A 26,800-nucleotide genomic window follows, 5' to 3' on the forward strand; every position below is an offset into this window, starting at 1 on the left:
AAACTTGCAAGTTTGCAGGGCGCTCACAACTCGGGGCCGGGCTGCGAGCGCCGGGTGGCCGAGGTGGCGGCGGCGGCGGCGGCGGCGGCGGGCGGGGCGCGCACCGGTTGCGGGCGGGGCGAGTGGCGACGGCGGCGCTGCGCCGAGTCCGCGCCCGTCGCGGGCCCCCCGCCGCTCCCCCCGCTGCAGGCCGGGCCGGAGCGGGTCGCGGGCGCGCGGCGGAGGCGCGGGCGGCGGGTGCGCGCGCGGGGCGCGCGCAGGCACAAGTAGTTTACATTGTTGGGCGACTTTTGCAACAACTCGCCGCGCCGCGGCCTCCGCGCGCCGCCGCCGCAGCCGCCGCCGCCGGCTCCCCGCCGCCCGGGCTCCGGGCGGGCCGCGCCGGGGGCCGCCGCGCTGCTGCCCCGCTGCTCCGCCGCCGGCTGGGCATGAGTTAGTTGCAGACATGGACACCAAACATTTCCTGCCGCTCGGTGAGTGCCGGCCGCGGCGGCGCGGGCGAGGGAGGGGGTCGGGGCCGGCGAGGCGGGGGCGGGGGCGCGTGCGCAGCGCGCGCGGGGGGTCCGGCCGGGCCCATTGGCCCCGAGCCGTGGCGGTACCGAGAGTTAGCGCGCCGGGCCCGGGGAGGCGAGTGGGCACAGGGCAACTTTTCCCGGGCCCGGGCGCGCGGCGGGAGAGGGCGAGGACGCCGGGCCTCTGACTTGCCGAGGAGCGGGAGTGGGTGGCGGGGCTGGCGCGAGCGCAGGTTCGCTCGGGACGTGGTGAGGGTCCCTCACGCTGCGCCTCGCGCTTCCGCGGATCCCCGGGGCGCCCAGTTCTAGCTGCCCGGGAACCGGGCCACGCCGGAGGAGCAACTTCTGCGCTTGCTGGAGGGCTCCGGGCCTCCCTGGCATTGGGATGGGGACGACGCGCTGGGCTCCGGGAGGCCACTGCTCTTCCCGGCTCGTCGGGCTGTGGTTTGGAGAAGGCCGATGGCCCCTGGCTGTCTCTTTGCCCAGGACGGAGTCTGCGATCTTGCCGTTCCCCGACAGCAGACCAAACCTAGGTGGGCACGGTCACTCAGGAGGTCTCTGATTAAACCCAGAACTGGGGCCCCACGCTCTGGCACCCCTAGTTGTTCTCAGTATTTAGGAGGAGATAGCCCATCCTTGGGCAGAAGGATCGTTTTCTTGTCCTGCAACCCTCCTGCCAGCAGCACCCAGCCCCAAACAGCCTGCCAACTCTAGGAGTAGAACCAAGCAGGGTCAGAGCCCCTCCACTCATTGCTCTCCATGGGGTTTGGGAGCCAGAGGGAAGCGGGGTAGGGAGACTTTATAAATGAGTTCCGGGAAAGATATTAATTTGGTGGTGAGGACAGCAGCCAGGCAGTCAGGCTGGTGAAGAATTTGTGCTGAATGGAAATCAGGACAGCTGATTATGGACGAAGCTCCATGATGAGGTGATCGTTGCTTCTTTGCCCACCCCTAAGAGGTTTGGGGTGCATTTTGGCTATCCTGACGGGTGATCAGTACCCAGCATGGCTGCCAGGACTTTTGGTGATTTGGGAGGTGGCACCTCTTTAACCCTCAGCCTTCTCACAGACAGGTCTGCTGCAAAGTGACAGGGGTAGTGTTACAAGTCGGTCAAAGCTTCAGACTCCTCATCCTGATGAGTAGTGATAGAGATGGTGGAGGCACACCTGAACTTGGGGGGTCCCAGGCTGTAAACTCTTGTCCATGTTGCAGTTGAAAAACTGACTGAGAAAGGCCTTACTTAGAGGCTACAAATGCTGGATTTGGCATTGGAACCCCCTGCCAAAGTCGGCCGACAAGAAAGCTTTGTTACTGTGGCTTGTTGCTGTGGGGCCTGGTGTGGGGCTGGGGTGGGGGCTCCTGAGACATCTCTTTCTCCACTCAAGCCTTGATGTGCACACAGAGTTGGGTCCTTCAGACAGGAAGGCTTTGCTCAATCTCTGGCCTGGGACACGGCGGCTAGGGCCTGGCACTTCTTTGGCTAGGTCTTGAGATGGGAACAACACTCCAGGAGAGACAGAGCCCATTCTCAAAGTTGACACATACAGAACTGGGAATGAGGTTGCAGGGCGGCTCCATGAGGAGGAGCTGTGTCTCGGAACTGTTGTCTTGGCTTCACAGAGTGGTGGCTCTCAGGACCAGCTTGTGGCCTCCCAGGCAGCCCATGCCCCAGGGTTGAGGGCTGAGTCCCGGGCTCTGATTACGTTTTATTTTTTACTAAGCTTGTGACCAGCTCTGAAGTCCAGTGCAGTTGAAGGTCCATTTAAGCTGCTACTTGCCTAAGCCCTTTTGTCAACACAGCCTAATCCCTCCTGGGGGCTGAGTGTCAGAGGAGCTGGCTCATCCAGGGTCTCCACTGATGGAACCTGGGTCTGACTTGAAGTGTCTAGGCAAGTTTGACCATCCCCTTTTCACTACCTTGCCACTTTTGGGGTCCGAGACTGAGATCCAGTATGCACTGTGTGCATTTGGTGGTCCGGGTAGCCTCCAAGCTTCTGCCAACTGAGCTGCTCTACATGGGACAGATCTGGGAAGAAAGGGAGGTTGGGGAGTTTGCCCCAGGCAGCCCCTGTTTCCTGGCTCTGCTGTCCAGGGCTGGTCTTCCTCCATACCAGTTGGGGAGTTGGGGTAAGGGCTGGATGGTGGGACTGGAAAGCTGAGCCTGCAGAGTCCAAAGATCTCAAGCCTGCACTGACCCTCTCAGCTGTTCGTGGCCCATTTGCTTGTGAGGGTAACAGGTTTCCAGAAGCAGGGCTCTAGACCTCTAACCACCCTCTTGTGTGGTACTTGGGGACCTGGTGAGCTTGGGGCCTGCCTGAGGGGGCTTTTAGAAACATCAGAGCCCTTGTGACCCAAAATAGAGCACATTCCGGGAGTCCCGAAATAACAGGGTCACATGACTCTCAGGAGGCTGGGCTTGGAGTCCAGCTTGGGCCTGACGAGGCAGTTCATGTTTAGGCCCCTGGCTGCCTACTGGTTTGGGCATTTCTTTTGGGAAACTCTGGAGGAGACTCTGTTGTTGACTGAGGGAGTGTTAGAGTGAGAAAAAAATGACCCCCTGATGGTGGTCTGACTGTGGTGGTGGCCTTCCTTGCCTGGCTGTATTCTTCTTTGGGCTCGCACTGACTATTGTTCTGGGCATAAGCATTTGTCTCAGATGCGGGCTCAGAGAGCTAGGCCCACAGGAAGGAATCACTGAGAGTGGGGAGCTCTACACGCAGCCCAGGTCTGCACTGCTCAGTCTGTGGGGTGTGTGAGGTGCAGAGTTGAGCCTGCAGCTTGATCACATGGGGCAGTTGCAGTGGGCTGGCTCCCAGGTCTGCTAGGGCCTGGGTGGCTCTTCCAGCTGTGCATGTCCTTCAGGGCTGGGGCTAGGTGCACGTCCTCAGGCAGCCCCCCCCCCCTTTCCTTGCTAGTGCCTCCTCACATTGTCCATGCTGTAAGTGTTCTGGAAGCTGAGTGTAAGAGTGGGGATCCCTACCCCATCCACATGCCTTCCCTCTAGGACAGGGAGTATTCCAGAGGGGTTGTCACTCTGTGGACTATGTCTCTCCACCTAAGGGCAGGCTGAGCATACCAAAGGAACTCTGGTATACACATGTGTGGACAGAATCAAACTGTATAAAAGGTGGTATGAGACGGTCTTGGGCCCGCAAGTCAGTGAGGCAGCTTGGAGCTTCCTATTTCTAGTGGAATGGGGTCTTGCTATATGCATGTTCAGGCCAGGGTCTGCAGAGAATGGTAGACCTTGCTCAGCTGTCTTAAGATGTAGGCCTGGAACCTTGCAGATGGCCTAGGGCCAGGACGAGCCTTCCTTCCCTGCTCCTTAGGCCTAAAGCTTGTGGGCTGTTAGGGCCTTGAGGTATCAGATTGGCTGCTGGATTTTCATGGGAGCCACTATTAGCCGGGCCAAGGATGAAGGCAGGAGTCCTGGTTCTCAAGAGTACAGGCATCTGTATTGTGGTTGGGAGTGGGTCACCTTCCAAACCTTTATACCAATGCTATTTAAAAACAAATTACGGGGCTGGTGAGATGGCTCAGTGGGTAAGAGCACTGACTGCTCTCCCAAAGGTCCTGAGTTCAAATCCCAGCAACCACATGGTGGCTCACAACCACCCGTAATGAGATCTGACTCCCTCTTCTGGTGTGTCTATGTAATAATAATAATAATAAAAAAAACCCAAATTACGTGTGTGTGTGTGTGTGTGTGTGTGTGTGTGTGTACGTGTACATGCAGGCACATGTGTCACAGCATTTGGATGGAGGCTAGCGGACAGCTTTTGGGAGCTGCTTCTTTCTTTACACTACCATGTATTAGGGATCAAACTTAGTCCTTGATAGCAAGTACCGTACCCACTAAGCCACCCCATCAGCTCCCATGCTTTTAAAACAGGCTGTTTCAGTGCTGGGGAGATGGACTCTTTGCCTGCCCATGGCCTGCATCCTGTCCTGGGTATAAAGTATAATCTTTCCTTCCCTGTTCCTTCTTTTTATTCGGACTGTCTTCTACGTCCATATTCTCCCTCACAGCCACAGAGGACCCTGCAGGACAGATGCAGCTGGACAATTGATATCAGCCATCTGCATCTGTAAAATGGACGCACCCCTTGTTTTTAAAGGCTGTTAGCCATGTAGCCTGTTTCGTCCTAGGCTGGTTGGTTCATAGAGCTCTTTTTGTGGGGTGTGACTCCCTCTTTCCCAAGGTGAGGCCCATATCCAGGTCCTCTCTGGGCCTCTGCCTCAGGATAGGGGTGGGTCACCAGTGTTGAGCCAAAACCACCCTGAGAATCTCCAATGCCATTAGGTATGGGAACAGAGGTGAAACTTAGGCATCAAGACAACACAGCTGCAACCAGTTGGCCCGGTGTCCCTGCCTAGGTTTCCTCTCCCCTGCTGGGCTCCCTGGACAGACCCCAGCTGCGGTATGACTCTCCCCAAGGCTCAGTGAGTCTGGTGGAGTGAAGGACTTCGTGTGAGCACACCCACCCGAGCCTGGTGCGAGATGTTCTGAGCAGTCGTGCCCCAGCGCCTCACAGACAGGGAAATTGCACCCTAGAGTTACAAAGCAATTGTCTAGCTCAGCAGCTGAATGAGCGTGAAACGGAGCAGAAAGCAGCTAAATAAAATTGGCCCAGGATGTGTGGGGAGCGGCCTGGGTGTGCACAGACACGTACCAACCCCCCCCTCCCAACACTTACCTGGTGCTGCCTTCCACCCCACCATGAGACAGCAGCCTAGTGCTGTGGGCTTCCCAAGGCTTCCTAAACTCCATGTGGATCCGTGAGTCTAGTTGCTGTTCTTTTCTATCTCTCCTGACCTGTTCAGGACCTGCCCACCTGGAGAGGGTGCTGATATTTATCCATTGGGTGCCTGCTGTGTGCTGGCACTTAATTCAGGACCTCATGGCTGACCCAGGGGCAGCCTTGATTAGTGATGGGAAGCCCTGTGGTAGGGTCTGTTTGCCTTGGCACTTCAGTATCATGTCTTTGTGTGGTTCTCTGCTCTGCAAATTGATTTCCCAGACAGGCCCAGCCCTGATCTTCAGCTGGGCCAAAACTTGTTCTTGAACTTGCTTAGGTTCTGTTCTGTCAGCACCTCAAGAAGCTGCCTCCAAGAGTGGGGCCCATGACCGGTCCAAGGAGCTCCATGCCCAGGAGCCCCAAGCTGCTTCCACTCTTAGTCTGAGTAGCTGTTTTGCCTTTTGATGGGCAGATCTGAGGTCTCATTATGAAGGCTCCGGACCCTTGTCCTTGGGAGACTTGCCCTCCTTCCTAAGAGTCACTGGAGAGTGGAGACTCCTTGATTGTCAAGCTGAGAGCTTTTTGGGATGCTGGGAAAACACAAGTTTTACAAACTCCACTGGGCTATGGAAGGTTGGGGGAGGGGGATAACAAGTGGTACTTTCTACCTGAAGACCCAGTGGCTTACTCTGTCTCACTCTGCCAGGGCCAAGCTGTCTGGTAATAAGATCCATAGGGGGCCTGTGGCAGGGGACCTGAGGAAGGCAGCCCTACAGAGTCCCCTGGGCAGGGCACAGATTTGGTTATATCTGCAGTCCCTGTCTAGAACATGTTGCATGTGTATGCATGCACACAAGTGAACTGTGGCCTGGCCTTTGGGAATCTAGCAGCATTGTGCTGAGTTCTTCCTAAGGGGACTCCAGGCCTGCTGGTGGCCTCCATCCTCATGTAATTAGAGTGCACCTGCTTGGCACAGCCTCCTTGTCCCTCAAGCCCATGGTGAGGTTGGCAGAGGAGGGTATGCATTTCAAGCATAGCCAGACCAGAGGCCATAAGGCAGGCCTGGATGAGAGTGCTAGGTGGAGCTGTCTCAGGCCCCCTGAGTATGCAGAGGTGGGTTAGAGGCAGTGCACGGGGCTAAGGGGGGAAGTGTCTCCTGCTGGCTATGGAGCCCCGGGTTGGGCCCATCCTTGAAGTCTTTAGGCTGGGGAGGGGGTTCCCACAGACACTGGAGGCCTAGGCTGACCTGGCCTGGCCTGTAGAGTCTCCTCCTTTCCTGGTTAGTGGCACTGCTTTGGAGGAGAGGATTGGTTTCTTCCTGTTTCTTGTAGTTTACTTTTTTGCACTTATGCCTTTGGCCTATTCCTGGGGAAGCTCCTTAACACCCTGCCTGATACATCCCAAGCCTGGGGCTTGTGATCCCAGAAAGGAGAAGGAACAGTTTGGTGGTCATAAATTTATGCCCTGGTCTGGGAGGACAGACAGGCCCAGTGTATCGGATGGTGCTATAGGGACCAGATTGGCCTTGTGGGAGCCTCTACTGTGGGATCAGAGTAGAGACCCTGAAGGTGAAGAAAAGGTTTCTGGGCTTGACATTGGGACACTGAGGCTCTAGATGTGTGGAGCTAAGGGTCTTCCTTTCTCAAGTTCAAGTCTGTCCTTCATGATGCCCTGTTCCAGAGGCAAATTCTCTCAGATGGGCTAGGGACTCAAGAGCTATAGGCTCAATGTCTTATCTTCCATGGAGAACAGATTTAACTTTCCCAGACAGCATCCTGGAGCCCAGGGCTGGTGCTGATGGCTGTCAGCAGAGGCTATAGAATCCTGAACCGGAGGGGATTGTGGAACATGGTAGGCTAGGTCTGGGCTAGGCCCCGTGTGCGTGTATGTGTGTGTGTGTGTGTGTGTGTGTGTGTGTGTAAATCCTGCAGTGCCTGTGGATAAGCCTTGTGGAGTTCAAAGCCACTGGGTGTGCGCTGTCTGTAATGAGGTTACTGATTCAACTGGCTTCCTGGTGCTGCAGCCCAGAGTGCAGGGAGGTTGGGAAGCCCCGTGAGGGATCTAAGTATCCCATAATTGACCAATTTAGCTTAAGTGTCCGTGCTGGCCCCGGGCAGAGGTCATGCGGTGACAGTCCAGGTGGCTAGAGTAGCTGCTTACAGGCTCAGAAGGTGCTTCGTTTGTCCAGGCCCTCTGCAGTGAAGTTCTAGGCGGCTTACCTGGGCCTCAGGGTGGCCACCCCTCCCATGGTCTGCTGGCTAGCTGTTTTCCCACACTGGCTACTGACTGCCCTCTATGTTTTTGCCCTAGGTCATGCGAAGGGTAGCATCAGGCTGCCTGGGTTTCAGTTTTGTCTTCAACCCAGTTGCTTCTGCCTGCTGTCCTGCTCCTCTACAGGGGCTGTGGGATGGGATTCCAGGCCTTTGGCTGAATGGTGTGCTTAGCTCTTGAGGCTTGTGAGTGGCCAGCTTTAATCTCTTTCTGAAACTTTGCCCAGCTTGAGCTGATGGAATCGACCTCTGGCTTTGCTGGGGCTGGAAGATGCCTAGTGCTCTGTCTGGAGAGGGGCTGACAGGGCCATGCAACTTCATTCTTTGGAAAGTCAAGGTTTGGTGTCCAGATGCTTGCTCCCCCAACAGCACTGGGCACCGTGCAGCATGTGTCAGCAAAACCAGAAGTCATTCCTTCAGCTCAGCACCCCCATGGGTGGGCCATGAGGTGAGGACCAGGTAGAGCTTGCACTGAAGGCCTCCTTCAGGGGTGTGGGTCCCTTCTTTCAGACTCCTGGGTCTGTTGCATGCCCTCTTGTCATGTAGCTATACGGAATGGCCTTTTAGAGATGTTGCAACTGCTCTTGATTTGGGGGACCTCTCCCTGAGCTCCTGATTCTGCCCTGCCATGGCACTCTTTGCCCAGCTGTCTATGTGTCCCCCAACCCCCTCTCTGGGCCTGGGTCTCCCTAGGACTTCTGGGAGCTGGAGGCCTCTCTGCCTTTCCCTCCTGGTACCTTGGCTTTGTTCTTCTGGATTGGTGGCCATTCAGTCACGAACCATGGCTGGGGACCAGCTCCTCAGGAATTACTGTGTTTCCTCTTCTAGCTGAGGGGGGACAAGAATCTGATTGAGATGTCGCCAAGACCCAGGAAGTCATGGGCACTTAGCTAGCCATTGGTGATGGGGCTGGACATAGCTCTGGATTTGAACTGGAGACATTAGAGAAGACACTTTGAGGGTAAGGAGCATGTATTGCGGATATTGTGACTCTTAAGAAAGAGGTGGTGAAGGGCAGGGGCATGAGGCCTAGAGATGCGTGGGTCAACCCCTTGTCTGTCTAAGTTGGGATCAGCTTTCTGCCCTGGGGCTCTGACCTCCCTACCTAGACCTTTCCATGGCTCTCCATTGCTCCATGTTCATCTCAGTAAGCCCTACACTTGGGGTCAGGTGTCTCTGTAGCCTCTTCTCTCCTGCCCAGCTTCTTCATCTTTAATACTTCATGGTGACTAGACTGCCCTGTGTGATGAACGGGTGCTATCTCTCAGTCTAGTGTAGTGTGGACTGCCACTGGCAAAATCATCTCCTTAGCCTTCTTCTGTTGCTTCACCTATAAGATGCCTGGGAAATCAGGGCATTTGGTGGAGGTCTTGCAGTTAGGTTTTGAATCACAATTCACAAGTTTGCTAGACCTGCTGTGAAATTAAAGCAGACCTTTTCCAGGGAGTTATGTGCTCCTGCAGCTGAGGGTCTAGTGATGAGTTGCCTGGGTGGGCATGAGTATAGGTCTTGCCCTCAAGGGCTCCAGAAGGATCTATCTGCCTAGCCAGGCTTCTCTGGCCTGCCTCTCATGCCTCTCACTACCTGAGTCACAGGTGTGTGCTGTGGAAACCACGTGAGTGGTGTGTGTGTGTGTGTGTGTGTGTGTGTGTGTGTGAGATTGGCTCATGTAGGAATGATTAACTCTATATGGAGCTGAGGTGGAGCCTGGTGGGGATGTGTTGGCTATAAGACCCTCTGAGCTGTTCCCCTAATGACCGTCCCCTCTCCTGGTTCGCAAGACTTCCTGGGTATGGAATATGAGCCTGCTGGCTCACTGTAGGTCATTGCTCACTGGAGGGTGCTAACTTTGGGGTTCAGGCCCATTCTGGAAGGAACAGTAGGGTTGCCCCTACAGCCAGCCAATTTCCACATCTCTGGTTCATCCCCATTTCTGTTTCCATGGGTGTTTTTGGTGTCATCTATCCGGGAGACTACAAGAAGTATTGGCCCTGTTCCTCCTTGCTGGTTGGAGGACAGCTCTGATTGGGACCAGAGTCCAGGGGAGGTGGCAGAGCCACCCCCACCCATCCTGCTCTGGACTTTCTGCCCAGGATCAAGGTTGAGGAGGGTTGGGAAGTGGGGACTTAGTCATTGTACCTGGAGCAGAGCTTCCTTCCCTCTTGGGCTCCCTGGGCATGATTTCTGGACATGCCGTGGGGACCTGGCCTAGAAAGGCTGGGTGATGGTAGTCTCTAGGCGCTGTGGCTTCTCAGGGGCTGCTATCCCTTGCTCTCTGCCGCATGGACTTTCTGAATCAGGGTGTGGAACTCTATTCCTCAGTTGGTTTTTTTGGTGGTAGGCAGGAAGGATAGACACCGGTTTGGCAGAGGTGGGGAGGATATGCTCGTGGTGCCCTCCAGGATCCTTGGCAGTTCATGGTAGAATTGGGCTCAGTCCTGAGTCTTTCTGGGTAGGCTGTCTCTGCATGTCCTGTCCTTCAGGGCAGGTGGCTCCTAGGCTGTTTGCTGCAGAATCTGCAGTGCTCTGTGCCACAGACACTGTGGGGTGTTTATGGAACGATGTAATGCCCTCTGCAGAGCCCCTACCCCAGGATTAGTATGGTGTCTTCCCTGGCTTCTGGGCAGGCTGTTTTGTTGCCATTCCTGAGTCTGACAGCAGCTTGCTTTTCCCCTGTGGTGATCAGCTTCTGGGTGTCCCTTGGCTCTGGCCTCCAGCAGTTGTGTTCCTGACCACAGCACCAGTGGGAGCAGTATCAGAACTTCAGTCCCAAAGAGAAGTTAGATGGGCTGCTTTCTTGTAGCTTGGCCTGCTGAGTGGCAATCTTGCCAGGGGCTAGGGAGCTGAGGGAGAGTCATTAGTACCCAGCCATCGAGGACCTCTATGGTGTGCACAGGCAAAGCCTCCCTCTAGCTGCCAGGGTATAGGGAGACATGTATAGGGAGACATGTAGGAACTGGCACATGGCAGCCTGGGATTCCAGCAGGATATAGTGATGCAGAGCAGGAGAACATGTGCTCAGGAGGAGCTTTAGAGAGATCAGTGTGGTTACAGACATGTCTAGGAGTGTTGGCCAGGGAGAGTGTGGGGTCCGGTCTGAGTGACTGAGGACAGAGGGCTGGAGAGCAGGACAGAGGACACTGGGATCTGAATGCTCTGAGTCTCTTAAGAGGTAGAGCCTGGGAGAGTGATGTGTGGTAAAGACTCCGCTTCTGTACAAGGGGCAACTGTCAAGGCAGGTAGTAGCAAATGAGAGATGGTTAGTAGGTAAGAAGTAGGGGAGGCCTGGGGTAGGGCTGAGGAGGGCTGAGGTCCCTCCCAGCTGTCTACAGGATCCTAAAGATCCTGTAGTCAGGTTTTGGGTGGCCTCCATTCCATCTGTATCCTAGACTTACACTGCCTTTTGGCCATCGTGGACTCTTGTCTTGGTAGCTGTGTATAGCACAAGGCTAAGCCATCTCTAGAAGGGTGCTCCCCCCCACCCCAGGTCTGGCATGACTAAAAGGAGATGTGATTCTGGATTTGTCTTGGTGTTGAGGGGTGCCTGGACCCTCAACAACACTGCCTGTGGTTTTTGGACTGCAAGAGAAGTTTGACTGACCCGGATGGGGCATGCACGTGATGATGTGGCCTACAGACAGCTTTGTGACTCAGGATGTCCTCTTTAACTGTGTGTTCTTCCTTCCTCTGATGACCCATGTGGGGAGGGCTGGCCTGTCCCCTGCCTCATGTGTGTCCATGATGCTACTCTGGTCTGGGAGGCAGAGCTGTAGGCATTGGCAGCTTCCCTGGCTGGCCTGGCCAGTGTTATTTATGAGACTTCTCTGGGCAGTTGTTTGGGGGTCCAGCTACAGCCAGACATCTGACTTGGTTGGCTCATTCTGATTTCCTATGACTGATGTGTTGTGGTTTGTAAGGGAAGATTTTGTAGTGTCTTGGGACCATCCTATGTCAGATCTAATCTCTTTGCACCTGGCTGCAGGACATGAACACCACTTCTGGCTCATGGATCAGACTCCAGTCCAGCTGACACCTTTGGTTCTTCTGACCCAGGCTGATATCTCCCAGGTCATAGGACATGGGACAGGTCACTGTGCCACCCTTGGATAACTCACTGGTGGGTGTTGTGCACCCTTTGGGCATCTGGCTCTTGAAGCTGTGGCTGGTAAGCTGGTTTTGACTTGCTGGTGACATGGCCTCCTTGCCCACAATGGCTTGGGAACTTATCTGCTTGTGGCTAGTTATTGTGTCTCCTGTGCTGGGTAGCTGGGCACATGGTCACTCATGGGACAGAGGAGAGGGTGGCTGCTGGGCCCACGTGGCCCTGGACATGCCTGATAAGCTGTGAAGTCATTATCAGAGGGGGATGTGCAGTCCTTACCCGAGGCCGTGATTCCAGCCTGGCATGGTGGAGATCCTAGGGGACCCTGTACCTGCTGGGACTTGTGGGTGAAGTGGTGTGGGAGCTGATCTTTGGGGGCCCCTCTCTGTTCCTGGAGCTCAGGTTCCACCAGGACTCTTGAAATGGCATCTCCTCCCAGACCCCTCTGCTCCTCCTGGCTGCTGGCCTGCTGGCCATCACTCCCAACCCCCCTCAGGTTTCCCTGGCTGCCTTTCTGAGAACAACACTGTGACTGTTGTCACCATCCTCCTCCTGCTGCGGCCTCCTCACTTGGTGTGGGAACCTGGGACTGAGGGACCTGGGTTGTCAGCTGTGGGGTATCGAGCAGGACCAGCAGTCAGCATGTGAGATTGGCCCTTGAGACGTGGGCAGCTAGAAGGGTGAAGGTCCTTTTGTCCCTTTGTCCTCAGCCCCCGATTGTTATACTGTTCTTGTGGACCTGAGCCCTGCCAGCCTCCTGGCCAGCTTGTAGGGTCTACAGACAGCAGCCCACTGGGCAGAAAGCCTGGACCTGGTTTGTAGTGTGTGGTCCTCTCCTCTAGCCTTCCTGCCTATATCTAGGCCATGCTAAAAGCCTAAGACTTTCCCCTGGGCTTTTAGAGCCCAAACTGCTATGAGCACAGGGCCCTCCTGCTGTTTGTGCAACTGGGTGCTAGGCAAAGTGTGAGTGCGGAACTCTGTGTGTGTGGACGGCACTTGTGTCTTTGTTCAACCCTCTATGTGTGCATCTGAGTCCCGGTCTGAGAGTGTCTTTGTGTGCTTCATGCCTGTGTGTGAGGTCCTGTGTATTACCAAATGTGAGTGTACATGGCCTTGTGTGTGTCTGAGTGTATACACATGTCCATATATAAGGTTTTGTGTACCATCCACATATGAGTATATATGGCTATCTGTGTGTGTATGCTCGTATTCATGTGTAGGCTCTTTGTATTAGCTATATTGAGTATATGTGGTCATGAATGTGTCTGTGTATGCACTTGTGTCTGTTAATGGTTTCTGTGCATCATCCATATGTGAGAGAACATGATGTGTCTGTATGTGAAGTTCTGTGTATTAGCCATACATGAGTGTGCCATGGCTATGTATGTGTGTCTGTATGTACTCTTGTGTACATCTATAAAGTTCTGTATATTAGCCACATGTAAGCATGCATAGCAACATGTGTGTATGTCTTTATATGTATGTCCATGCATGTGGGTCTTTGTATTGTCCACATATAACTGTGCATGGCTATGTGTGAGCTCGTGTCTGTGTCCATGTATGAAGTTCTGTGAACCTCTGAGAGTTCATGGCATTTGTACATATGTCTGCGTACATGTGTCTCTGCTTGAGCTTCCATGTATTATATATCTATGGGGATATACACTCGTGTTCATGTGGGAGGTTCTGTATATTGCCTATATAGAGAGTATACATGGCCATATGTAAGCTTGTGTCTATGTGCATACCTGTGTCATACATGAAGTTCAATCTGTTGACCATGTGTGAGCATGCATGGCTGTGTGTGTCATGCACACCTATGTTCATGCATAAGGTTCATGTATTGCCTGTGTATGTGCCCCTACATAAGTGTGTCTGTGTGCGTACCTGTGTCCATGTGTGAGACTGTGTAGTGTCCACATGTGAGTGTGCATGGCCATGAGTATGTGTATCTGTGTGTAACTGTGTTTATGCATGAGGTTCATGTGTTGTCCTTGTGTGTTTGTGTGCACACCCGTGTCCAATCATGGAGACGCGTCGTGTTTTATACTCTCCTACTCCCAGGCCTAGATCATAAGGCATCAGTAGTCATCCTGAGCACCTCCATGTCCTTTCTGAGGCACCCTAGGCAATCCCCACCAGTCTCTGAGTATAGACCTAGAAGGTGCCTGATGCTGTAGGGGAGAGGAGAATGTGCCAGGGAAGGTCCAAAGGAGCTCTGTGCCCTGGGGAAAGAAGTTAGTAGGGCCTAAAGCCAGGGTCAGCTGCGCACACGTTAGTGTAAAGTGTAAAGCCTGGTGTGAGTGCTGGCAAGGCTCAGCAGGGAAGGGTAAGGAAGGAAGGCTTCCTCTCATTGTGTGATGAGGAAATTAGGTCTGAGAGCGGCAGGCAGGCTGTGCGGGTGGGGGAGACGAGGGCTAGGCTGCCCGTGGAAGACTGCTCTCTGTTGCTTTTCTCTCAGCTGTCCACTTTAGGCAAAGCAGGCATGTTTGCAGATGGGGAACAGAGCAGGGCTGCTGTGGGAAGCTCCAGCATGGTGGGGCACAGTGCTTACTAACTCTACCCTCCCTTGCCCGTAAGTCACGCCGCTGCCTCTCCTTAGCTGCTAAGCAAGAATTTGAATCCAGGACCCCAGGACTCCCCCTTTCACCACTTCCTGCTGGGTCCCAGGCGCCTGGTTAGCCTGATGGTGTCAGCAGGGGTGGGGATGCCTTGTATCTGGGAGGTACTGGAGCCAGCCTGCCTTGCTATGCAAGGAGATAGATCCCCTGTTTCCTTCACAAACAACTGGGGCTGGTCAGAGCAATTTTATTTTTATTTCCTATTTTTACTTCCTCGTGGGCTCCTTTCAGAAACTCCGGGTTAGATGGGCTCCACCCTCTAATCTCCACCCAGTTTCCTGGCCCAAGCCTCAAACTCTGGACAGGAGCTCGTATGCATGTTTGTGTGGCATGAGAACAGTACACCTGGTGCTGGGATTTGGGGGGCGGGGGTGACTCCTGCCCTTCTCCTATTCCGGGCGGTGGGTGGTGGCAGTCATGTGCCTCAGTGCCTGACACAGTTTCTCTGCTCACCTCTCTGGCTCTTGCTGGAGGTGTACGCTCGTGGCAGGGTGGGGCATGGTCTTTGGGAAATGTGTTGGCAGTATGTCTAGCTGAGACCTGGCTAGGCAGGGTACAGTGAGGTTGGTATTCCACTGCACTATGGCTTGTGTGGAGTTTGTTTCCCGGCCCAGGTACAGTCCATAGTGGTGTACGCTGCAAAGCTCATCCTGGGGTGAGGGTTCTCATCTGTCAGATGCCATTTCAGCGTAGCCAGGACTTAACGCTGGTGACTGGCAGATATGGGATCCTGAACTCTGTTCAGGCTAGGGATAGCCAGGCCACTGACTCCCAGGTCTGGGGAAGGCTGTTTTCATGGACACCTGGGTTCACTAAGTTCTCTCGATTTACCCTGCTAAGCCTTCCCACCTCTTAAGAGTTCTGGGGAGAGAATTGCCCCATTCACTGGAGGGTGGGGGATGGGGGAAGAAGGGGAGGCTCACAGAGGTGTCACTGAGCTCTGAAGCTGCTTAGTTTGTGGCCAGGGTGGTGATAGCTGGACCCACTGTCTCTGTGCACTAGGCCACCCAATCAAGTTTGGGGCATTTGGCCAGTAAGAACAGTTCTCCAGCTTCCCTCCTAGTCCTTCCTGCTCTGGCTGGCTTGGTGCTGGTACAGGTGGTAGTAGTGGCTTCCCTTCAGTGTGAGCCACATGGGGCATGTGGCTGTGGTGGTGTTGGCAGAACCTGCATGTGTAGGTGCTGGGGTTTTCAGGTAATCCTTTGATTAGAGGTCAGGAAACAGAACCTCTTCTCTCTCTCTCCCTCTCTCTCTCTCTCTCTCTCTCTCTCTCTCTCTCTCTCTCTCTCTCTCTCTCTCTCTCTCTCTCTCTCTCTCTCTCTGTGTGTGTGTGTATAGGTCTTTCTTGGAGAGGTCCATCAGCTTACAGATTTCCATGTGGCTGCCCATGGGTGCCCTGGGCTCAGGCCTGTGGAGATGAGGGTGCTCCTGCCTCAGAGCTGTGTAAGCTATCAGTGGGCCGCAGGGCTGGGCAACATTTACCCCTAGGCGGCATGTATATCCTAGATGGTATGTCAACCCTGGGGCTCATGGGAGCCATCAGCAGCATGGACACCCTAGGCAGCATATGTATCTTGGGCAGCACATGCACCTGACTAGCACAACTCTTTCTCTGAGTCTTTGCTTTCTCATCTCTGTGTATGGGGCCAGGGATCTCACTTCTAGAGTAGTTTTGAGAGTTGTTGAAGTAGGGCTTATCTCTTGGTTCTGGGCCTGAAATAGGAAGTGATGGCTGAAGGCCTCTCAGAACTGCAGAGTCCTAGTCCCAGGGTTAGGAGAGGAGTTGCCCATGGGTCAGTAGCCTGGGATAGGATTGAGGAGGATGCACTGTACAGATCTGGGAGAAGTGTTTCTCTGGAGGGGGCATCTGGGATGGCTGCTTCTAAAGCCATCCTGGAGTGCAGGGGTTCCCAGGGCTGGGAGTGGAGACTCACACTGGTTGTAGCCCCAGCTGGGTCCCCATGCCTTGGAACCCATCCTCACTAGTACTGCACTGAGCATAGCCTTGAGCCAGGGTGTTCGATGCTGGGTTTCTTCCTCCTCTGCACATGACTTTTGTATCTGTGGGAGAGAGTGCTTCCTCCCCCAGACAGCAGTCAGGAGCATGTTCAGCAGATGAGATGGATCTGGCATCTCAAGCTCTCTGGCCTCTGTGCCTTGCCAATGTACGACATGCAGGATATAGGACTGACTTTGTGTTGCGTCTAGCTGCTGAGCCAAGGGTACTTAATGCACCTCTGGGCCTTCGCTCATGTTCTCTTCCTGGTTGGTGGCCTCCCTAGCCCTTGTGCTAGTTACTCTCATCCCTGGGGATTTAGACTCAATATCTTTGGGAATAGAGTGGCCCGAGCCCCATCTCTGCCCTCATGGGTTCATCAGATATGGGTTAGTGGGGACCTAGCCTGTCTGGAGTCTGCCGCATAAATATGGACAAGTGCACTCCCACACCCCTCTCCAGGCCTCAGTTTTCCTATCCCTTTCTGTGTGAGGGTGTCGATCTTGGGCTTTTCGGGGGAAGGTAGCTTAGTTTCTATAGCCTGTGTGAACTGGTACCAGCTAGGCCTCATGCTTTCTCTTGGGGTTCAGTTTCCTGCCTCAATACTCGCCACCCACCGGAAGGGGCTGTGATTGGGGTCCGCCCCATTGTGCCTGACTCAGCAGCCACAGGGTGGGGGAAACCGGAGGTTTCTTGTCTAACCCCAACCCAGGCACCCTCCCACAGCTGAGATTCCTCTTATGAAGGTGGGTGTGGAGTCCTCAGTTCCTAGAAGAACAGGGTAGGGCTAAATCCTAGGTTGTAGACTCCTTCTGGGTCTCCATGGATGCCTGCCAGACGCTGCTGTTGTCTTTGGTGCCCTCCAGCAGCCTTTCTGTTTCTGACAGGTGTCTACTTGTGTGGGAATGCATTACTTGTACACCGTCTTCACCAAGCAGCGCTGCTGGGTTAGGTTCCTCCCACCTTCCCCATGGCTCCTGTGTTTTTAGGGCCTCAGTGCTAGACCAAGACCTAGTATGGGCCCTGACTACAAGAGACAGTGGATGTGGAGTTGGAGGCAGAAGAAATGACATGCCCACTGTGGTCTCTGCCACCTGGGAGTCAGCTTTGTGGCTACATTTCAGCAGGACAGAGGTGCCTAAAGAGAGTGGGGTTGGAGCCCCAAGGCCTTGCCTGGGTAGCTGCCTGGATGGCTTATTCTGGAGCTGCTTTCTGGAGAGCTCTAGACAGTGGTGGTTGAGAAGACAGAGTGGAGTGGGTGTGTCCAGTGGCTGTGACTTCAGTGAGGCCTCAGTGTCCTCAGCTGGCAGATGCTGGCATAATCTGACATCTCCAGGAGATAGGTCTTCAGAAACATTACAGCAGCTTAGGAGGACAGTTCTCCAGTGGTCCTGAGTGTTGCTGGGATGAGGCCAGGAACTGAAAGCCCCAGCTGCACAGGGTTTATGTCCCCTTGGTTACTGACAGTGATGCATGTGACTGGCTGCCTGCACTTTGGGTCTAGCTCTGAGCCTGCCTGGAAATGGACAAGGCCATGGGGTTTGGTGGGTTGCGTCCACTGACCTGGCAGCTGCCTGGTCTCTCTCCCTGGTGTTGGCTCAGTAGTGGGCAGCGTTCATCCTCAGGTGCTTGTGGAACCTGTCTGAGGAGGGTTCTCCTGAGGCCTCAGGAGCCTGGGGAAGCCGAGTCAGGACAGCATAGGGCAGCAGAGGGGCAGCTGGAGGAGGTGTGTGACCTGTGCTATGCTCATCGCCTCAAGTGAGGACACACTCAGTTGTTATGGAGCTGCCAGGGGGATGTTTGGGGATCTATAGTCTGCGTCCTCACCAGCATGCAGCAGCAGTGTGGGGAATGGGCAGAGGAAGGGTTAAGGAGCCTAGGCAAGTAATAATGTCTCTAATTTCCCCGTGTGATTTAATAAAAATGTAAATCGCTGGGTGGACGGCCGCACCGCCACAGTGTTGACCGAGATGAATTGCGGGCGCTCGGTGGTCAGCCTGCCTTTGTCTTTGCGCTCCCAGCAGATTGGTACTTCCTGCTGTCCGGGAGGCTGGACACTGAGGGATACACACATTCCTCCTTCCACCTCCCTGGCCGGATGGGCAGCTGGAACACCTGGGCATCTGTCAAGGACGGCTGCAGAGGAGCTCTGGGTGGGCTGGCTGGACAGCTCACCCTTTGTGTCACCTATCCCTCTCCTTTTGGAGTTTTGGTGAGTAATCTAGGATGGTTTGGAGTCTGCACTGAGCATGGTCAGGTCCTGGTATGTAGAGGGGTTATTGCCCACTGGAGCCAGGGAAGACCTTCCTCAGGGTGACATTTGAGCAGAGGGTATAGACTGAGAAGGAGAAGACTTGTGGGGATGGAGAGGAAGTGCCTTCCAGCTTGAGAAGTAGTGTGTGCAAAGGCCCTGAGGTGGGGCTTTCTAGGGAAAGAAGAGGCAGTGAGGGGCTTGTAGGCAGTAGAGCCAGGTTCAGTGTCTCAGGGTGCCAAGTGGGTTCTGTTTGTAGAGTCTGGTGGGTCCTGCTGAGAAAAAGCCCAATGGCAGGAGTGAGCCCAGAGGCTGGGGCAGCTATGTGTTTGGGGGCTGGTGTATTGCAGTGATGTGTGGGGCCATAGGCTTTGAGTGTACCATTGGGGCTTGCTGGTGGTATGTTTGTGGGACACAGATTGTGAAGGGTATGGACGGGAACATGGCTGCTCCAGGCAGGAGAGCAGTGCATTTTGACAGGTTTTAGGGAGACTTGGAGGCCTCCTGGGAAGTGGAACTTGGGTGTCTGTGCTCAGGTGAGACATTTTGATGACCTAATTGGGGGATTAGAGTCACTGCTGTTGTAGTACGATAAGTCTTGGATAAGTGGCTAGGTGCTGACTCTCAGTAAACACAGGGCCATTGCCTAGAAAGGTCCCAGGAGACAGACATTGGCCACTTGTGTCAGCTGCCAATTTGAGGACCATCATTTTTAGGTTGGTCTGATCTCTGAGATGAGTGGCTGACACACAGGGGGCCGAACCCAAGTAGCCACCTCGCTATCTACTGAGGTGGCTCTCTTGCTTCTGCCTGATTTATCTGACTATATCTGCTTACCTTTCTGTTGATGCCACTGGGTGCCCCGTGTCTAATGTGTTGGATGCTGAGAATAGGCCTGTTCAGCCAGGTCATAGTCCCAAGGAGAGCTGAGTTTCAGTGCTTAGCTCAGACCTCCAGCCTCCCCAGCCCTGGACTCTTTCCTAGCTTGTAGTTGGTAGGCTTCCACAGGGTAGGACCCTCACTGTACATTATGTGAGTGGAGGCTGTAGTTCTGTGTGAAGCTCTGGAAGGAGCAGATGCCACTCAGTTGTAGAAAAGGCTGGTTCTTGCTGAGGATGTTGGCCAGTAGGGCATGCTTACGATTTCCCAGGAAGGGATGTAGGCCTCCCGGTTTTACTCAGCCCACTGGAGCCTCTCCCTGGGGAAGATCTGGCTGGCCATTGCAGATACCAGTTTCCCAGCTGACTTAGAACCACTGCCTCCTATTGCCTTAGCTGCCCTTGCCTTTACCATGACTCGTGCGTGTTGCCAATGGTCTAGCCTTGGACAGCTTTGGGAGGGGGCAATTTGATCTGGATGGAAGGCTTGGCTGGGGTTGATAGAAGAAAAACTGGCATCCAAAGGGACCTGGAAGCCTGATTGTAGGCTGGGAAGGGAGAGGGCCCAGCTGATGATCCTGGTTAGCTTTGTTAGCAAGACTGATAGCCCCTTTCTGTGGAATAGAGTGGTTTGTACCTTTGGTTGCAAACCCTAGTGACTGCAGTGGTGCCAGGGAAGGTTGATGGCTCCAGATGCTTGCTAGTGATAGTACAGAATTGTGTGTGGATTTGGGGCCATCATCTTGGGGTTGGAGGCAGTGCTGCCATGGTGTTGTGACTTCCTGCCGGTGGTTCCCCATGTGCAGGTGACGTCCAGCTTTGGGCTGGGTCCTATGGGTGCCTGTCAACTTGCCTCGAGATATGCATGCTTCCTTCCCTTAGAAGTGTAGCTCTATGTCTCAGATCTCTGGTGATGAATCTTCAGTGTGATGTCCCTTTGGGAGGCTTAACAGAGGAGGAACAGAGCCTGGCTGGCTGGGAGGTAGGCAGAGGAGACGCAGGCCATTCTGGGGTAGAAGTGGTTTGGACAGTGAGCACCACTCATTGTGCCTTCAGCACTTCCCTCTCCTTTTGGCCTGCTGACTCCTGTCCCCATCCTGTCCTGTTCTCCCTTCCCTGGACCCTTTACTTACTGCTTCTGCTCAGAGAGCTTGATCAGCTCAGGGTCAGGGAAAGCTGGTCTACCAGATGGCTGGGCAGGCACATTGGGCCAGCAGCATTAGGCTGCATCATTTAGAGAGTGTTTGATTAACCAGCCTGTCTGGAGCTGGCTGGGCAGCTGGGTAACATCAGCCCTGACTCTACACTGGGTGTGGAAACCACAGAGGATGGAAGATCCGGCCTCTGGGAGCCCCTGGGCTGGTGCTACACATTGATGCATCTCGTACAACATTGGCTTCGCTCTTCGGTCCCCAACTTTTCAGTGGTGTCTGTTGGCAGCACCTTGACCACCTTGAGCCTCAGTTTCCCCTCTGTAAGGGCAGAATGACTATTTGGAGTGGTAGCCTAGAGCTGACATCAGACAACAGCAACCTGGTGGTGTTTTGCTGGGTCTTTCTTGTGGGGACTGCCAGAGTTCTTCCTGTGGCTTCTGGTAGTGTTTTCCTCTGAGTGGACCTTGTTGTGGTCCAGCCTGTCACATGGAGGATGGGTTGCAGCCTGTGTTCCACCTGAGCTCACTAGTGAAACAGCATGGGGGTGAAGGCACCTGCTGAGTGGGGTCTCCTGGCCAGGAAACCACCTTTTCTGGGAGCCGTGTGGCTGTGTGGTCTAGAGCCATCCATCCTTCAGGACATTTTCTTGGTTCAGAGGCCAAAGTGGGAGCAGATGGGAAGTAGGCTCTGCTTTCCTAGCCATGCCTGGCATGAAGAAATTCGACGGAGAGGCTGAGGGGTTGAACAGGGGCTTGTCCCTGTCCTGGTGAGTGCCATGGCCCTCTCTACATCTTGGCTCTGGTGGCTGTCTGAGCCAGTGTCCTGCCAGACTGACAGTGGTTTGGATGGACTTGGCTTGGCTGGCACTGCCGGGGCTGCATGTTATCTACATGCATCTGACCAGGCCCCTGAGCCTAGCAGTATAGGCAGTTTTCTCTTCACTATCTCAGGTCATTGCCAGATGGCGGCACAGGACCTGGCTGGATTGCCACCTTGCTGGGCTTTGTGCAGACATGTGTAGCCTTGAGGTGTAAATGACCAGCTATAGAGAGGTTTTAGCACTAGTGGGCCAGGCCCTGAGCTCTCAGTACTTTGCTTGGGAAATTAGCATGCTAGGGTCCTGATTGCTGTAGATAGGACTTGACATATTAAGCTCAGACAGGTATCAAGATGGGCCAGGAGACCTGGTGGGTATCACTGGGACATGTAGTCTCTTCGGGCTGAAGTCCTTTACTTGCACAGAGCAGATATTGTTGGGGAGCATAGAAAGACCTGAGCTAACAGTGGGATGGTAGCGTGGGGTAGGGGACAAGTATGTCATGGTAGCTGAGCAGGCCAATTTTCAGGTGCTACGCATGTGGGCTCCCCATCTTCCTTACCGCCTGACCCTATCACCCTAACTCGGTATCTTACCAACATGGGGAGTCTGGAGAGGGCAGTGATCCCATGCCTCAGGGAAATGCAATCCTTTTGTGGCCCCTGAATATTTCATCAGCAGATTAAAAATTGAAGTTATGCCGTCCCCCTCTCCTCTGGGAGGGTGGGGGAGGGGCTCGCACTGTGTCTCAGGCGGGTTTTCGTATTTTTCTTGGTAATGGAGCCATGTCAATTAGAAAATGACATTGCTGTTTAAAATGTCGTTCTGGGGCCCTCTTTAATTAAGGCCGAGATGGAATAACCAATCTGTTGCCGTGAATGAAATTTTAAACATCAGAATGAGAGGTGATGACGTGGAGCGGGCTTTGTCACAGAGTGGGTGCAGAGCCCAGGGTGATGGATGGAGGCTGTGGCCTGGTGCAGGCTGCACTAGTGTGTGTGTGTGTGTGTGTGTGTGTGTGTGTGTGTGTGTAAGGAAGAGTGCTGTTGAGACTGGTACTAGTAAGTCCAGTGGGGAGGGCAAGCTGACTCTGGCTCTTAGGAGCTTAAATGTGATAGGTGTGTGGAAAACCCTGGGGGAAGTTGTGTAGGAGGTGGCAGGGGGGGCCAGGGAGGGGTTGGCCCTTAGGTGGCTTTTTAGAATCTGAAGAATAAGAATGGGAAAGGGCTACATTGGGGCCCCTGGGTGCCTGTAAGGCACTGTGATGGGAAGGGTCATATGTTTTAACTCTTGTGAGCAGGGGCTCCTCTCCAGGCCCCCAGATGGCGGCACAGGACCTGGCTGGATTGCCTTGTCTTCCTTGCCTAGCCCCTGTCCAGCAGCAGGCAGAGTGGCCACTTGCCAAGGCAGCAGGCCATGCAGGGGAAGTGTCTGGGCCTCCCGGCCTCCTGCCGCTCTGTGCTCAGAGCTGGCCTATGCTTGTTTTGCTTTGGCGGGGCCAGGCTCACCCTGGCTGCATCCTGCAGCTCCCAGGACGTGGGCCTGACTCTGGAGTCAGCTTCCCTGGTGATACAGTAAGCAGCTGCCAGGACTGACAGAGAGGGAGGGTGTGAGGGCTAGGCCCCACAGCATACAATGTGGCTTTGGCTTTGTGGCTGCCGGCTGGCCTGTTTCTACCCATACTCCTGTGTGGTCAGCTGGGAACTCAGAAGTCTGGCTCCCTTCGGGGACATGAAGGACTCTCATCCCCTCTGGGCTGGATCAGCCAGCAATGCTTTGCAGACCTTGGCTCATCCTTCCACCTTGCTTGGCAAGAGGAGGTCCAGCCCTCAGTCGTACTTTCCCCTTAGGGACACTCAGCCCTTCTTCTGATGCCCACTCAGAATGACGAGCCACTGATGCCTGTTTCAGTTCTTTATTGGACTGGCTCGTGAAGTACAGGTGGAGGGCAAGCAGCTTAGATCTTCTGTGTGTCTGGAGAGTTGGGACACAGGGTACTCATGTGACTGGGAGGGGTGGCTGGGGTTTCTGGCCTGAAGAAAAAGACAGTATTTAAGTTTTATGGGAACAGACACAGCATTGAACAGCGTGGCTGGGGAGGATATGTGTTGATCTTCTTAACTAGCTGTGAAGGGCTGCTGGGTCCTGCTCAGAAATCTTCCCAAAGTAGAATTTGAATTTCTGATGGCTGTTAATTGTGGGAGCCCCTTGGGCAAGGTAGGTGGAGAGAGGAGACTCTGGTGGCTTGGGCTGTGTGTGCATGTGTATGCTGCACCTCTATGTGTGGCCCAGTCACAAGCGCTCCTCACTCTAAACCCTTCATTGCTTCTAAGAGGTGCTTGGTACCCCTGTGTCCGTGTGTCCAACAGGACCACTTAGGTCATTCTGAATAAGTAGTCTGTGCGTAGCCCCCTTTCTCAAGGCAGGGAAGATGGTATTGAGACTCGTTTGCTCCGTTTACTCTTCTCCAGGACAGGGGGACTGAAATGTTTCAGCGTAGGGTTGCCAGGTATCTAGGGTTGGGGTTGGGGGCCCAGTGGTGCCTTTGAGGTGTGGTTCATTGTTGTGTCTGAGGCTACACCTATGTGGGATCCAGGAGACTCAAAACAGCTCAGAACACCTATACAAGTCTCCCTGGGAACAATTATGGAAAATGTTCTGGAGATGCTGTGGATTGGGCTAGGACATGTGAGAGGTGCTGCTGTGGAGAGCTGTGGACCAGGATGCAAGAGCCTGTTCCCTGGGCTCAGCAGTGATTGTGGAGGGGTTCACTGGTGATATTTGCTATAGAAGAGCTATGCAGGCAGGGGCCCAGGCTGCAGTCTCTTTTGGCAGATCTTCTGGGGCCTTCTACTTCAGAGATGGCAGCTCTCTTTCTTCATCATGTTTGTAGTTCTTGTTGATGCCTCTTCACAGGCCATCATGCTTTTGAGCAGTTAGCGGTGTTGAGTGGATGGTGACCATGCTCCAAGGGCCATGGTCTGGCTAAGTAGCTCTTCCTGCCTTCTCTGTCTTCAGCATTATTTAAGGTGCTCTGGGTTTCTGGAACCAGGCCATTGTCCAGTCTATATGGGCACTAGTATTAGGGCAGGACCTGGCACCAGCCCATTCTCCCTTTTTGGTACCCCTTCAAAGGTAGTCAGGGGCATCCCTGTGCTGAGCTCAGCTATGAGCTCACCTTACTCCATTACTCCTCATGGGCCCAAGCCTGGGCCAGATTTTCCCTCACACTCCTCAGACCACAGCTGTCACCAGGCATGTGTGCATAGCTTTTTCCTGGATGGAGAACCCCTTGGCTTCCATCTCAAGGTGGATGTGGGGGACAGAGGAGCTGAGAAGCTGCCAGAAACCTCTGCTGGCATTAAGGGTCCCACCTTGGAATTCTGGAATTCAAAGAGCTCTGCTCTAGTTCCCAGGGCTGAGATTATAGACAGACTTTGAGATTTGTAGCAGAGGTGAGTCCCTGTATCCCTGCAGGCAGGAGCCCAGCATCCCTCTGCATCTCGTGAGCACCATCTGGGTACGAAGAGCAGTGTATGCTGGAAGACAGGAGGAGAGGAGAGGGCCTGTGTTGTGAGAGATTCCCCTCTGTCTCTTCTTTTCTCCCACAGGTCCCTAACCACCTAAGGAGATGCAGGGCCAAGTGTGTAGAGTCTGTTATGGGCCCTGGATCTGCCAGTTTTGCCCTGTGTGCCACAGCTATGTTGGAACATCCTTTTTGTGTGTGAAGTCACCCACTGGCTGACCTTCCATAGTAGAACTGAGTTCCAGCTGCCTCTGTCAGTCACTCACAGCAGGTCAGGGAGGTATGGGGCAGATCTCTGGCCACTCCCAGCTCCAGGTTCCTCCCTGCCCTCTTGAGAGCTGGGAGGTGAATGACTTACAGCCACATGGTGCTCACTTGGAGACTGCCCAACCTGGCCTTGCTGCTGCTCTTTTGTTCAGTTTTTTTCCTCCTTTGTGCTCTACTTTGCAGAACTGAGGTGGGAAGGGAAAGGCTTGCCTATGTCCAGAATACAGGGACAGCAGGGATCAAATGGATGACACTGTGATTGCCCAAAGGTTTCTGAGGCCTAGAACTGTGGAACTGTGGGACCCTGCTGAGGTCCCGGAGGTCTTCTCCCAATGTATTTCCTAGCCTAGCAGGGCTGGAGAGTCAGGTAGCCCGTCCCCCTCATTGTGCAACCCGCAGCTGGCCCGGGGAGCTCCTCCCAGGCTAAGCTCACCCTGCCCTGGAGTCTTTTCGTTCTTTGGAAACCATCCTGGCACCACCTCCAGTGGAGCAGAGGCTTAGAGGAGGCTGGGGGCTGCTCCCAGGCAAGGGTGGGGTAGCTCTTGCTCTTAGATGGTGGCAGGTCCCCAGCCCTTTCTGTAGAATCCAAGACTGCTGTAGGGCTGTCCTTATGGGAACCTGGGTCAGTCTAGTCTCCTTGCCCTGGTGACCTGGAAAAGCAGGAAGCCCAAGCCCTGCTTCCTCCGGCTCTACCTCCTTGGTATCCTAGCCCTGAACACCTGCGTGGGAGGAGACACTCAGACTCTTTGGTGGTAGAGGGAGTTCAGGGGTCTTGGACAAATGTCTTCATTGCTTGAGCCATCTCTCAATAGTGAGATAGTAAGCGGGGAGTTACCACTCAGTTGGGTTTTGGCCCTGGTGGGAGTCACTCAGCTTGCTAGCCAGGCTCTGCAGTGGGGCTGCATTTGTTTGGGCCTCTAGGCTAACATATTTAGAGCCATCAACCAAAGCATCCTGACACTGGAGGATGGGAGAACCCATGACTTGCCAGAGCTGTGCCTTCTCCAGTAATGGTCTTGCTAAGTGGGCTCTGATGGTGTGCTTACCATGCCATACAGGGGAGGGTGGACTCTGGCCTCATTGATGGCCCTCGTGAGGTTGGGAAAGGGTGGTTTTCCCAGGTAGGGGCAGCCCTGCCCAGTCTCAGCCTGCTTAGGGTCCTACTTAGCCACCACCCTTGATGGCTCTGATATAGACTGTCTCCTCGGGGCCTTCTCACCCTACCCATCTGCCCTGAGCATGGCACCCCCAGGAAGCTTGAGGCCCGGAGTAGGCAGAAAGGTATGAAGGCACAGCAGAGAGTAGAAACAAAGGAAAGCTGAGCCAGCCACACCCGAGCACACCCCCAACCCCCAGCCCACACCAGCCCCTGCAGCTCCTTATCTGCCGTCTGCAGGCCTGTGGCAATCGCCTGCTCTGTGTGGTTGAGAAATGAGATGAGCAGATAGCCGCTGGGTGTCGGGGCGGTTGGACAGGTTTGGTACCTGCCTGTGGTGAGAGCCATTCCAGAACCAGGGAGAAACCTGGCCAGAGTTCACTGCGCAATGTGCAGGCGGCTGCAGCCTCGGGCGACCACAGCTTGTCTGTTGCCCAGGCCCTGGATCCTGGGAAAGGGAGCTTTGAGAGTCCAAGGCTGGGAGTATCAGGCTGGGTTGTCAGGCCCAATC

General features: G+C 54.4%; 1 protein-coding gene across 3 annotated transcripts in view; it reads left to right on the forward strand.

Moving 5' to 3' along the window:
- The first annotated feature begins 218 nt into the window (after positions 1–218).
- Positions 219–26,800, forward strand: part of Rxra (retinoid X receptor alpha) — an 86,565-nt gene continuing 59,983 nt past the window's right edge. The window contains exon 1 of one of the 3 annotated variants that reach the window (XM_031369506.1): positions 219–473. In XM_031369506.1, the coding sequence (XP_031225366.1) occupies positions 446–473 (28 nt within the window). In that variant the 5' untranslated portion in view covers positions 219–445. Of the gene's footprint in view, positions 474–844; positions 1,046–11,664; positions 11,687–26,800 lie in introns of those variants that run through there. The other 2 variants (XM_031369503.1, XM_031369505.1) reach the window with 2 other exon arrangements.

Source organism: Mastomys coucha, unplaced genomic scaffold (genome assembly GCF_008632895.1).
Source record: "Mastomys coucha isolate ucsf_1 unplaced genomic scaffold, UCSF_Mcou_1 pScaffold15, whole genome shotgun sequence".
Taxonomy (NCBI): domain Eukaryota; kingdom Metazoa; phylum Chordata; class Mammalia; order Rodentia; family Muridae; genus Mastomys; species Mastomys coucha.